A 14587-nucleotide genomic window follows, 5' to 3' on the forward strand; every position below is an offset into this window, starting at 1 on the left:
GCGGACTGGTGTTCTTCTCGTCGAGAGGACCCCCGAAGATGCACGATTGGAGTGGTGCTTTCTTTCCTGCAAGAGAGGTTGGAGCGCAGGCTGTCGCCCTCCACCTTGAAAGTGTACGTGGCTGCTATTGCGGCCCATCACGATGCAGTGGACGGCCGGTCCCTGGGGAAGCACGATCTCATCGTGAGGTTCCTGAGGGGTGCCAGAAGGTTAAATCCTCCTAGGCCACCCCTGATGCCCTCCTGGGATCTCTCTATTGTCCTGGCTGGACTTCAGAGGGGTCCCTTTGAGCCGCTGGACTCAGTCGAGCTGAAATTCCTGTCGGCCAAGACAGCGCTCCTGACCGCGCTCACTTCCATCAAGAGGGTCGGGGACCTCCAAGCATTTTCGGTAAGCGAAGAGTGCCTTGTGTTTGGGCCGGCCTACTCTCACGTTGTCCTGAGACCCCGGCCTGGATACGTGCCCAAGGTTCCCACCACGCCCTTCCGCGATCAGGTGGTGAACCTGCAAGCACTGCCCTCGGAGGAGGCAGACCCAGCCTTGGCGTTGCTGTGTCCCGTAAGAGCGCTGCGCATATACGTGGACCGCACCCGGAGCTTCAGAAGCTCCGAGCAGCTCTTTGTCTGCCACGGAGGTCAGCAGAAAGGGAAGGCTGTCTCCAAGCAGAGGTTGGCTCACTGGATAGTGGATGCCATCGCCTTGGCGTACCAATCCCAAGGCGAGCCGTGCCCCCTCGGGGTGAGGGCTCACTCCACACGGAGTGTTGCCTCCTCCTATGCGCTGGCGCACGGCGCCTCTTTGGCAGACATCTGTAGAGCTGCGGGCTGGGCGACACCGAACACCTTCGCGAGATTTTACAGTCTCCGCGTTGAGCCAGTCTCTTCCCGTGTGTTGGGTAACAGGTAAGTGGCGGGAAGAGTTGGCCGGTGTCACGCTTGCTGCGCCATTCCCCCTTACTCGGGGATACGAGCGCCTATTCTCTCCTCCAGTTAGTTCCCCGAACGGCGAACCCTGGCGGAGTTCCTCCAGCACCCCCGGCAGTCAGGCTGGGCGGAGCAGTCTGACGCCAGGCCCAGTACCGGTGTTAGCTTGCCCGGGTCTCCGGTCAGCCCCTGTACTCGGCTAGGTGCCCGTGCGGCCTGATTCCCTTCGGGTGATCCCACACGTGTATTCATCCACGGTACGGTTTCCCTCATGGTAAACCCGTGTCTTCCCTTTGACAGAGCTCTGTCAGGCCCTGCTGGCAGCCCTCCTCCCTTCTCCTAGGTAGGATCTGCCCCAGGGTCCAGGCGTATGTAGCACTGCCCCAGGCTTGGGCCAGTCCATACCAGTGTCTCCACACGTTACCTCCCTTCGGGCAGGGTGTGGCCTCCGTAGCGCCCTTCTCCGGAAGGCTCGCTTCCCCGTCGTTACTGCCGGGCTGTAACAACAAACAGGAAAGACTTGAAGCAATCTTTCATAGAAGGTCGAAATCCCTTCCGATTTCTGGGGAAAGGAACAGCGGCTTGGCTATCTCCAGCAGCAATGTACTCAGTGGTCCCTGCGGGCACCAAGGTTAGCGAATTTGCGCTGGGGCGACGGGAAGGTTGTGACCTTCGCATCGCATTTGTCTGTCACGCGCTAGCTTGTCAACATCTGCATGCCACAAGGTCGTGACGGGGTTCAGGTTGTGGCGCTTTCCATAGACCCCTAATGTCGTCACGACATAACTCGTAGTGACCGACAGATAGGGAACGTCTCGGTTACGTACGTAACCCTCGTTCCCTGATGGAGGGAACGGAGACGTTATGTCCCCATGCCACAATCTCGAACCATCGCTGGTTGCCAGGGACACGTTCTCGGCTCCTCAGCGGAAAACCTGATGAGTGGATGCACCTGTCGCCCTTTTATACCCGTATGCACGGGGAGTGGCTCAGGTATGCAAAATCCACTAGCCAAATTTCATTGGCGTTTTCTCTTATCAGAGGCAGTCGGGGCTTCCAAGTAAATCCCCTAATGTCGTCACGACATAACGTCTCCGTTCCCTCCATCAGGGAACGAGGGTTACGTACGTAACCGAGACGTTATTCCTTATAAATCCTTTAACTGCATTCCAAAGTGTTCGAGGATCATCCACTGAACCTTGCTTAATTTCAATAAACTCAGCAAATTTATTTCTGAATTGACTGTAAAATGTTTCATCCTGTAACAATTTAGGGTTAAATCGCCATCTAGTGGCACGAGATGGCCGAGGGATCAAAGATAATCTGCACAAATTTCCATCATGATCCGACAAAGATAAGGAACAGATATTGGCATCACGAACAGCTGAAGATAAAGAAGTAGAAATGAAAATATAGTCAGTTCGCAAATAGGATTTATGAGTAGCAGTAAAGAAAGTGAAAGACTTAGCAGAAGGGTTTAATAAACACCAACTGTCCACCAACGAGGATGAGGTTACACATTGCCGAAGTTTGTCAGAACACAAAGCTTGAGAGTATGATTCCTTTGGTCCAGGATATGCAACATTACAGAATTCATATCTGCACCCAATACAATAATCTGAAAACTTCAAGAGATAGGTTGACAAAACGTAAAAAAAGTAGGGTCAGGAGTACAAGGGGCATAAACTGAGAGAAATACAATATTTCTATTCGCCACTATTGTTTTATGTGTTATTCTACCATTTGTATCACAACCTTTCTCTAAAATAGTAATATTTAAAGTCCTCCGGACCAATATTAGGACACCCTTGGTTTTAGATTAGATTAGATTCAACTTTATTGTCATTTATGCAGAGTACAAGTACAGAGCTAATGAAATGCAGTTAGCATCTAACCAGAAGTGCAAGAATATAGTGTTTTATATACATATAAGTGCAGAGTAAGTGAAGATATGATTTACAGAATATACAGTGGAATTGCTATATACAGTGTTGAGCAGAGTATATACAGAATATAGATAGGAATGCAAGGTAGGGATTGTATGTACATTATGAACAGAGCAATGTAGATTATATAGATTACAGATTATATATACACATTATGAACAGCAGAAACGTGAGAACAGTGGTAATAAATAAATACAGCTGGATGAGTGTGCAAAGTATTGATAGAACAATGTATTCTATGCAAAATAGCAGTAGTACAATATTTTATAGAAATAGTTTACTGTGCTTGTACAGTAACAACTTTAGACAGTTTATAGTGTAATAACTTTAACAATGTGCAGTCTGTGCAAAATATGAGTAGTGCAAATGCATGTGTGTAAAGTACTGTGACCAGTGCAGTAATAATAAGCAGGTGCAGGTTAGATTGATGGTGTGGCGTTCAGAAGTGTCACAGCCTCGGGGAAGAAGCTCTTCCTGAGCCTACTAGTGCGAGAGCGTAGGCACCTGTAACGCCTGCCGGATGGAAGGAGGGTGAAAAGTCCATGGTTAGGGTGAGAGGCATCCTTGATGATGTTTCTTGCCCTGCCCAGACAGCGCTTATAATAAATGTTCTCAATGGAAGTTAACTGTAAGTTAGTGTATTCATATTTTATATTTTACATTTACATGTGATCCGTTGAGCAGTTTTCACCACCCGCTGGAGTGCTTTACGGTCAGATGCGGAGCAATTGCTGTACCATACTGAGATGCAGTTCGTGAGTATGCTCTCAATGGTACAGCGGTAGAATTCCACAAGGATCCTGGGATTCAGGTGAACTTTCTTAAGGCTCCTTAAGAAGTAAAGGCGCTGCTGTGCCTTTTTGACCAGAGTGGAGGTGTTATGGGACCAGGTGAGGTCATCAGAGATGTGGATGCCAAGGAACTTGAAACTCGACACACGCTCCACTTCAGCTCCGTTGATGTAGATGGGTGTGTGTGCATGACTCCTAGTCCGCCTGAAGTCCACAATGATCTCCTTTGTCTTCTGGGTGTTTAGTTCTAGATTGTTGGTGGCACACCACACAGCCAGGTGCTGCACCTCATCCCTGTAGGCTGACTCATCGTCATCCTTGATCAGACCTACCACTGTGGTGTCATCTGCAAATTTGATTATGGTGTTGGAGCCATAAACAGGAACACAGTCATGGGTGAAGAGGGAGTACAGGAGAGGGCTCAGTACGCAGCCCTGTGGCACGCCGGTGTTCAGGGTGATGGAGGAGGAGGAGAGGTTATCTAACTTGACGGACTGAGGTCTGTTAGTCAGAAAATCTAGAATCCAATTGCAGATGGGTGTGCTGATTCCAAGCTGGCTGAGCTTGGAGATCAGCTTGGAGGGGATTACTGTATTAAATGCAGAACTGAAGTCTATGAATAGCATTCTCACATGTGTGTTTTGACTGTCCAGGTGGGTGAGGGCAGAGTGAAGTGCTGTTGAGATGGCGTCCTCTGTTGACCTATTGTGGCGATAGGCAAATTGGAATGGGTCTAGTGTAGCAGGGAGACAGGATTTTAGGTGGGATGCAACCAGTTTCTCAAAACACTTGGCAATGATGGGGGTGAGTGCAACAGGACGGAAGTCGTTAGGGACCGAGGCAGTGGAGTGTTTCGGTACTGGTACGATGGTGGAGGTTTTGAGGATAGTGGGGACAGTTGTTTGGGCCAGGGACAGATTGAAAATGTCCGTGAAGACCCCAGCTAGCTGCTCCGCACAGGCTTTAAGCACACGACCAGGTATTCCGTCAGGGCCAGCTGCCTTCCGTGCATTCACCTTACGCAGAGTGGAGTAAACATCTGATGTGGAGAGAGTGAGAGGCAGTTCACTGGGTTGATGCTCAGCTTTGAGTGAGATCTCCTTATTATTTTGATCAAAACGAGCATAAAAGTGATTGAGCTCGTCTGGGAGGGAGGCAGAGCTGGAGGGGGGCACAGAGTTAGGTGGTTTGTAATCTGTGATAGATTGTATGCCTTGCCACATACGCCAGGGGTCTGAAGAATTGAAGTGATCTTCAATCTTCTGTTTGTGTGTGAGTTTGGCCTGGCAGATACCCTTCCTCAGGTTGGCTCTGGCTGAGCTGTAAGCCTCCTGGTCTCCAGACCTGAAGGCTGCATCTCTTGCTTTGAGCAGGAGGCGAACCTCTCTGTTCATCCAGGGCTTCTGATTGGGGAAGATTTTTATTTTTTTGTGTGTAGTCACTCTACTCACACATCTGTTAATGTGCTCCATGACAGAGTTGGTGTAAGTGTCAATGTTAATCTGAGAGTTTGTGGTGGCCTGGGCAGCAAACTCACTCCAGTCTGTGTGCTGGAAATGATGTTGAAGAGTGGAGTCAGCGCTTTCCAGCCAGATTTTAACAGTCCTTGTTGTAGGTTTCACACATTTGATGACCGGGGTATACTTGGGGAGCAGGAACAAAGAGAGGTGATCAGACTGACCCAGGTGGGGGAGGGGTGTGACTTTGTAGGCATCACTCACATTAGTATAAACGTGGTCCAATGTTTTATGTCCCCTTGTAGTGCAGGAGACATTTTGATGAAATTTAGGGAGAACAGATCTAAATTTTAGTATCCGAAGATGAGTGAGATACCACTTCATAAAACTTATTATTACACCTGCTTATATCCTTCTCTTTCAAATGGGATTCTTGAACTAACACTATATCAATCTTTCTTCTTCGCAAAAAATCCAGAAAACCTGTATGTTTGGGAGGGCCATTTAGCCCATTAATATTACAACTCAGAATATTAAGGTCAGTCTCAAACAGAATTACTGCATAATAAGACAAAATACAAGTTTAAAAATAAAACCAGTTGAATCTACCATTAAACCACCCTCCCCCCTCCCTGTTACCATTCAAAAAAACATAAACACATTCCCATGAACTATGGCAGAGCAAACCTTGATATGGTCCGTGGCGTCAACAAAAACCTGCACATTACTGAAGCACCAATTAACATTTGGCCCCATAGTCACATATTGACTAGGTAGTATTTCTATTTTTTTTTAAAAGAGAGAGAAGAGAGATAAAGAATACAACTAAAACAAATACAATATCATAATCAGTAAGTGATACTGTATGCACAATGAACTATGAATTAAGAAGTGAACATTAAAGTGAACAGTGAAACACAGTCACCTAACCATTTAGAGCATCTCTTCTCCGATTAGACAGCAAATGTCCAGCTGGAGTTCACTGGGAGTTGGTGGATGAATGGGATCTGAGGAAATCTCTTGCTTCTTCTGGGGAGTGTAGCATTTTAGGTTCACCTTGATTGAGAATGACCTTCAGCGTTGCAGGATAAAAAATCAGCAAAAAGAGGCCAAACGTATGGAGCTCTACTCGAGTGCAACTAGATTCATGAGCACGTCACGTGACTCCTCTGAAAAGTATATATTCTTGTAAATAAAAGCACATGCTTCAGTTCGATCTCATTTAAAGTAGTTCAACAAATCCAAAACAATTAAATCATTTTAATATCAAAACTAAACCATTCTTGGACCTCCATCTTTATTGTATTGCATTTTGCGTGTTCAACAGTCTATGAGCCCTGACAAGAAACAAACTATTTTATGCTTGCATTTGGAGCAAACACCAACTCCACAACAATGATCTTCACAACAGATGGTGCAAATATGCTTCACAAACAGCAACATATGCCAAAACATTTCCTACTCATCCTGGAAGTGAAATGAACATTATCACCTATTATTGTGGTATTATAGGCTACTGGCATTTCTGCTACATTTATACAGTAAAATTATTAAAACCCACAGTAAACCATTGTTTTGGTCAAAAGAGCCCAAAATTAATATATTTTGTGACCCTTTACTGCTTGTAAATGTGACAAGCAGTCACGTTTATGAACTAACCTAATAAAACAACACAACACTATGAAAAGAGCCACTTTAAATAGTTACTAAGCTTTGCGGAATAATGCCACGGTTCATTCTTCTGACTTCCCATTGGTTCTCTTCTGCTCTGCAACATACCCAGCATATTACACATTAAAGGCAGACTTTCAGGAAATGCAAGTAGTTTGTCTGAACAAGTAGTTTGTGAACGAATGAAACTCAACTGACAAAAACTCTGTTTGGGGAAAACTCCTTCAAGATGGCACAGCCACTGTTTATTTTGAGGAAGATGGATATTGTTTCCCATTTCACGTCGTAGGTTTTACAAATAAAGGTGAGTGTTTCTCTTTGTCAGGTTTACTTAGTTTTAGTGGTTGTGTACAGTGAAATACAGTACAGTTAAAGTGTATTTGTTGTCCATAGAAGAACTTTAAGTCAGTCAGAGATTGGTTAATCTACAGATATTTGTGAATAATTGTTCACACTATTATTGGTGGTGTTAGAAGCCACACATTATGACAGGGAAAAAAACTAAAGCTTATATCATAATTCAAATGATTGTTTATGTTTTCATAGTTACTCTATTTGTGTTGGAGATATGGGCCATTACAACTTCTGTGCATGTTTCATCTGTTGCTTGTCTGAAGAGGAGAGGAACGCCATCGACATAAATAATGAAATCAAACACATCCTTTCAGAGCAGAAGAAGAGACAACGGAGAGAAATCAAGGTGCTTTTATTAGGTGAGATAATTCTGTCAGTCTTTAATCAGAATTGTATTAAAATTGGAAACATGCTGATATATTTCAACTTCCAATGTTGCTCTAAAAGTGAAAGTAAATGTAATCATAGAATTAAATGTTGTGTCAGTAAATGTCATAAGAGGTTTGTTACATCATCTCTTGAGGGTAATTTCCTCACAGGTGTTCCTAAAAGAGCTGATTAGAATTGTAGTTATAAAAACTAACTTCACTTTTTTTTTGGTTCTGAGGTAAATTTAGTAAATGTGTGACTTCAGTTCCTCTTCACTCACTAAAGAAGGCAATGGCCTCCAGCTCCACCTCTGTGTGAACTAATGGGTGGAGTTATGTTTAGTGATAGGGTAAGGGGTAGGGTTAGGGTGTGGTTAGGTGTCTATCTCCACCCATTACCTCCAGCGAGGGGGAGCTAGAGCTCCATCTCGGAGCAACATTTTTGTAATACAGTACATACAGATATTTTCTGTTTTCAACATAACATAAAGACAATTAATATGCAATTAAAAGATTGTATATTATCTTATATATACGGGACAGAACACATTCCACTGAGCACAATGGTAAATTGTGCTCAGTGGAATCCCCCCCCAGTTTTCCTCTCTAATGTTGAAGCATGGTCCTTTTGCTTTCATTTAGGCACAGGAGAAAGCGGAAAGACAACGTTTATGAAGCAGATGAAAATCATTCATGGAAGTGGATACACGGAAGATGAGAGACGTAGCTACACTAAATTGGTTTTTCAGAATATCTTCCAATCCATGTGTGCAATGACAGATGCCATGAAAACGCTTAGGATTCCCTACTCCAACCCACAGAACGAGGTGATCAAGAAGCCAAGTGTGTTTTCAATGAGGATCATTTTATATCAACAATCATATTATTATGGATCAATATAAAGTATATTCATTTCAAAACTATGAATTGTAATAATTTTTAAATAATGTTTTACTGTAATGTATTGTCAGTCTCATTAAGTCTGTAATGTCCATAGATGTATGCCCAGTGGTTCCAAGATCTGGATATACATCAAATAACGCAGCTTCAAAGAAGTTATGTAGAGGCTATTCATCATCTGTGGGCTGACAGAGGCTTAAAGATTTGTTACAGTCGGCGCAGAGAGTATCAACTGCTAGACTCAACTAAATAGTAAGTGTGTTTAACACAGTACCTGTCTTTTCCTGACTACCTGCATCTTTGTCTATTTCCTCTTCCTTTTTCGTGATGCCACTGACAATTCATGCAACAAATGTTACACAAATAATTATGCAAATAAGGCTTCATAAAAAATTCTACGGCACATGGATTTTCAATCAAATTGTTTAAATGATGTGTTTTTTTAAGCTTTATTGATAACATGGACCGCATCGCAGCTCAAGACTACATCCCTTCACCTCAAGATGTTCTTCAAGTCCGATTCCCCACTACTGGCATCATAGATCATTGCTTCACTTTGGAGAAGATAACTCTCAGGTACATCAATGAACAACCAAGCCCCTTAAAGGGATAGTTGACCCAAAAATTCTGTCATTAATTTCCCACCCACATGTCATTCCAAACCCATATTTTTGATTGAGAGCTTTCTGACCCTGCATAGACAGCAATGCAACTGACACATTCAAGGCCCAGAAAGGTAGTAAGGACATTAATATAATAGTCCATGTGAGATCAGTGGATCAACTGTAATTTTATGAAGCTACAAGAATACTTTTTATGTGCAAAGAAAACAAAAATAACTTTTTCCAACAATTTCTTCTCTGCGTGTGTTTATGACAGCATCACGAGTCACATCTTTTTCCAGCTGTTTACATTAATTTACAATAATTGCAGTTACAATAACATTGATGCCCAAAGTATGCTTTAGTTCGGATGTGAGAAATCTATATCTATTGATAGTTTTCAGTCTCGTGACCGGCTCGAAGACTTGGAGGGCACAACATCCATAGAACTGCTGCACAAGTGTGTCAATTTTTCATCTGTTTCCTAGCTGCAAATATTTAGATCACCTCTCAAAAGAATAAACAAAGGTATTTCTGAACAAAATGCAAGTTTTGGCCATTTGCAATCCATATTAAGCACCCGCTGCAATATTTCAATCATAAACAGTGCGATAAAACATTGTAAAAACACTTAAAAGTGCCTTAATATAGTTAAAACAGTAATATTAAAAGATCAAATTCAGTAACCCAACATTAATGATGCATAGTTTACACAGGCAAGCAGATGAGGCCGGAATATTAATGCAGTCCGCTTAACGGTTCAGTGTTTTCCTTCCAATGGTTTTCTATGGGAAGCCATTTAATGTGAAACTTTGCACTTTGTGTTTATATTCTGGCTTCATTTTCTTGCCTGTACAAACTATACATCATCAATAAGGTTTTTACTGAATCTCGCCTGTTAATATCTGCGTTTTACTACATTATTACTTGATGCGATCTGTGTAAAAATAGCTGGCGGTCAGTGGAGCAAAGCTTTGTTTTGCCCACCAGGTGGGCGTTCCTATAAGGGTGTGACGTCACGTGAAAACTATCAAGACACTGTGGCCACGTTTTGATAAATGTTCTTATCACATAACATGGTGTTTTGGACCCCATTGACTTCTATTTTAAATGGAAATTATGGACATTCTTCAGAATATCTTTTCTTCTTTCTCAGAAGAAAGAAAGTAATAAAGGTTTGGAACAATATGAGGGTTAGTAAATTCATTTTTGGGTGAATTATCCCTTTAACTAATGATAGTATTATATCCTGAAATACAAACAAAGTCTTACCTCTGTTGACATGCTGTGCATTGCATGTGGTTTGTTGTGTTTACATAACTGACAAGGAACCTCAGGCAAATGAGTTAATTATGCAGACAAGGCCAAATGTTCAAGGAAATCAACGTGAGCCATTATCTGATTTACAAGAAATGTGACCAAAAGGAAGAAGGAAACAATTTTAGGGACAAATATGAGATGCAAATCCACCACAGCATATCAAATAGAAAACTGGTTGAGATGACTCAACTTGATTTCTGGTCTGTCTGTCTTTTCAGGATTGTAGATGTCGGAGGTCAGAGAGGACAGAGAAAGAAGTGGATTCATTGCTTTGAAAATGTAATGTCACTCATATTTCTCGCCTCCCTCAGCGAGTACGACCAACTTCTGGAGGAGAATAACAAGGATGTATGTTTCTGCCTCGCTCCTCATATGTCTACAGTCCTTCCTGTGTAATGATAAATCTGTTCATCTGTGTACTTTTGCTCTATTTGGCTCCAGAACCGTATGGATGAGAGTGTGTCGCTGTTCTATACGACCATCCACTCAACGTGGTTTGCTAATTCCTCCGTCATTCTCTTCCTAAACAAAATGGACATCCTGGTCGAGAAAATTCAGTTCTCAGACCTAAAAACATACTTTATTGGATTTAACGGTAGTTTGGAGCTCATTAAATTAAGTGGAAGACAGAATTATATGTGTGATCTCTTGCTTGACATATCTGATTTGCTCTTCCATTCTTTTCTTTCCTCTGTGGTTTGGCGCCACCTTCAGGAAAACGTCGGGACCATCAAGATGCCATGAAGTTCATCAAAACTTTATATATACAAAAAGCAGTTTCATATGAGACAAAAAACTCCAAAAGCGTCTACTGTCACTTCACCTGCGCCACAGACACCAAAAACATACGGACAGTTTTAACTGACGTGAAAGACACCGTCCTCGTCAAGGCCTTAGAAGACTTTGGAATGTTCTAATGAGCCCCAGACGCACATTCATGGCACTCGGCATCAGACTGTATTGATCCCAATGCCAATCCATGTACATTCAGAGACACTAATATTTTATGGAGACACATTCGCATACTCTTCAACCAAACTAAATTATTTTATCATTATTTATAACTGACCATCCAAAGTGCAATTATGGGTTTTTTTCATGTTCATAATAACTAACCTATATTTACATGTGAAAAATTTACATTTTAAATTTACAGCCATTAAAAATCACTGTGACATCAGTTTTTATAATTACAAACATGGTTCAGAAAGGTGTTTTGCTATGAGAAAAGCTCTAGCATCAATTTTATATTTAATGCAATGAAATTCATATTTCGGTGAGACTTTAACATCTCAAACTATATTAAGCTTCTGATAAAAAATATAAAGCCATTCTTATTTAGCTATATTATACAATTCAACATCAAATTGTGGTAACTTTGTAACTGAATTTCTCACAAAGACCACGAGGGAAGGTAGGTATACCACAAAAAAAGAACAGTGGTGTTACAGATGCATCTTGAGACAGACCTGTCAAGTGAAGTGTCATTGTTTGTCAGACGTGTCTCCATACAGCAAAATAAGATGTGACAAACAGTAGCACTGGCCCAATCATGACTGAGCCATTGTTCACTACGCAGTGTAGTAGTGTGTCAGAATTCATCTCAGCTATGGTTTTACTATATTTTTTTGTTGTTGTAACAAGCACCAACAACAAGGAAATAGTGTAAAAGGTTGATAGTAATAATAACACACCTTGAGTCATGTAGTAAACATTTAAATAATGAAGAAATTACAACCCCTCCTAAACCTCTAAAAAAGTATGTTCTATATAGTATGAATGTGTGTAGTATGCATGTAATTTGGATGTACTACATTTGCCATGTTGTCTCGGTCATGGGACCTACCAGCTTTAGTTGCTTCATTTCACTGCTACGCACAAATCCTCTCCCGTGTCCTCATGGGATAGTAAAGTGTCCACAGGATGCACTCCTGAGAATCTTCGACAGAGGTAGTAGGTCATTCAGGTACTTTTTGTGTGTCGTTTCATGAATACTATAAATTCAGACATACTAGCATTTTCACATGCTGTTTTTCACCTATGTAAAGTATGCATATTCAGATGCACTCTCCTAAAAACCTATACAGCAGCGTTCCTCAAATCTTTCCCTGGAGGGCCAATGCACTTCAGAGTTTAGCTCCAACCCTGATCAAACTCACCTACCTGTGATTTTCTAGTGATTCTGAAGACACTGATTCGCATGCTCAGGTGTGTTTGATTAGGGTTAGAGCTATACTCTGCAGGAGTGGGCCAGATTTGGGGATCCCTGCTATACAGAATGCACTATTTTAGGGGACTGGCATTTGTAGCGCTGTCCGACAACATGGGCCTGTCCCAATCCCCACACCTGTCTTTGCATTTGACCACTAGTCTTATTACATTATGTATTTCTAGAATTCTAGAAAGTGTTCAAGACAAGTGTGAATACAACTTTTGATTACCCCGATGGGACACTCTTACAATAGTATTTTATAGTGCTTTATTTACACATTTTGTATTTTCAGTACTTTGCACTTTAAAGTAAACTTCCAAATGTCTGTTCAGTAGTCCCTATGTAACAGTCAACATTATATAATTGTGTTTCTAATGAAGTGATAAAAAGCTGTTTTAAATGTTTTACAAAATACACATATCTGTGCCAATAAAATGTGCAACACTATGTTTTGCTACCAAAATTATATCTTAATTTAACAAATTTAACACTATTTTAGCCATTTTCCAACGTGCACACACTCTCAGGTGTCCAAAACCGTGAGGAAGTGTCTTTTTTTCCCCATAATGACCAATTAAGAGTGTACAATCATGTAAACTTAATGGCTAGCCATTAGGCTTACACCCATTGGGCAGAATGAATTCCCGCAGTCTTGCCAGAATATGGCGTCTGCAACATTTCTGGCGCACTCAGTGTCTGAATTCACTCACTTGCTTTCATTAACTTTCAGTGGACTACATTAGTGGAGTAATATAGGGAATTGTGAATGAGTTTATAGGAGATATTTTCAGATACAGCAGTGTTTTTGAATCTGTTCATTCAGTGAATGAATTCCGTTCCTGAATGAATGTTTTGAAAGAATCGGTTCATTAAATGTAGCCTAAATGCAGTCACTTGTTTCCATCTACTGTATATAACACTATACTCCTATAACCTGCAGAAAGAGCGACTGGAAAATCCCCACCATAAATACACAAACTGTTGCTCAGTCAATCAAATTTGAGATCTGAAATACTTGTTTTATAGACTGTAGCACCAGTTAACACTGGACCAGTCAAAAATGTTAAATGAAATACAATGTCAAGGATTTCCAGGAACACACACACATACACATTAACAGAACATAATCTATTCTTTAGAGCAATAAGAACCCAGTGTCTTCTTGTAACCAAAAAGCCACAACATCTCATGACCATTTAAATCTACAATGCCAAAACAGTGGATTCATACATTTTCCACCGAAAATAGGTCATGAACAAAAACAGTAAAGAGTCATAGCCAACATAATCTTGTAAATCGAAGCACATGCTTCAATTGGATGCCATTTAAAGCGGTTCAACAAATCCAAAATGTCTGAGTAATTTTAATATCAAAGCTAAATAATCCTTCTATGCCTGCCTCTACATCTTTATTGTATTGCATTTTGCGTTTACAACAGAGTATGAGCCCTGCCAAGAAACAATTTAGCATTTGCATTTGGAGCAAACAGCAATTCCACTGCAACGGCCTTCACAACAGATGGTGATATCCTCCAAAACATATCCTCCTCATCCGAGGAGCGTCTCGCTGCAGCCCACAAGATCCAGGGGGTGTGGTTGGATCCAGATCCAACTCCTCCCAACTTGCATATACCTAAACCTACCCATCTCCACCCCCTGATCCCTAAACCCACCCCATCTCCACCCCTAAACCTACCCATCTCCACCCCCTAGATGTGGATCCATCCACGCCCCCTGGATCTTGTGGACTGCAGCGAGCCCTACTTGCCTCATCCTGGAAGTGAAATGAACATTGGTAATTTCACCTCTGGGCTATTATTGTGGTATGATACAGCATATTATATTTAAATGAAACTGAAAGTATTAACAAGTTAACCTCTGCAGAGCAGCAAGAAACCAAATTTCCTCTAAAGTTTGTTTTGAATCTACTTGCCTTGCATAAGTGAAAACAATAGCTGTAATTTTCCATCAAGTATAGCCTACTTTCCAGGTCACCTCTTCCATTTGAATCAGTTGCCCATAACATTTTTGTTTGTTTGGATTT

The 14587-nt window shown here is 41.7% G+C and overlaps 1 protein-coding gene across 1 annotated transcript; it reads left to right on the forward strand.

Annotated features, from left to right (window-relative positions):
- Positions 1-6927: 6927 nt before the first annotated feature.
- On the forward strand, positions 6928-12990 carry LOC306867903 (guanine nucleotide-binding protein subunit alpha-14-like). The gene is made up of 8 exons (XM_079413858.1): positions 6928-7092; positions 7335-7501; positions 8153-8337; positions 8508-8662; positions 8858-8986; positions 10551-10680; positions 10774-10927; positions 11047-12990. Exons 2-8 carry the CDS (start codon positions 7357-7359, stop codon positions 11247-11249), a joined length of 1101 nt encoding a protein of 366 aa, XP_079269984.1. The 5' UTR covers positions 6928-7092; positions 7335-7356; the 3' UTR covers positions 11250-12990.
- The last annotated feature ends 1597 nt before the right edge of the window (positions 12991-14587 follow it).

Source organism: Barbus barbus (genome assembly GCF_936440315.1).
Source record: "Barbus barbus genome assembly, chromosome: 49".
NCBI lineage: Eukaryota > Metazoa > Chordata > Actinopteri > Cypriniformes > Cyprinidae > Barbus > Barbus barbus.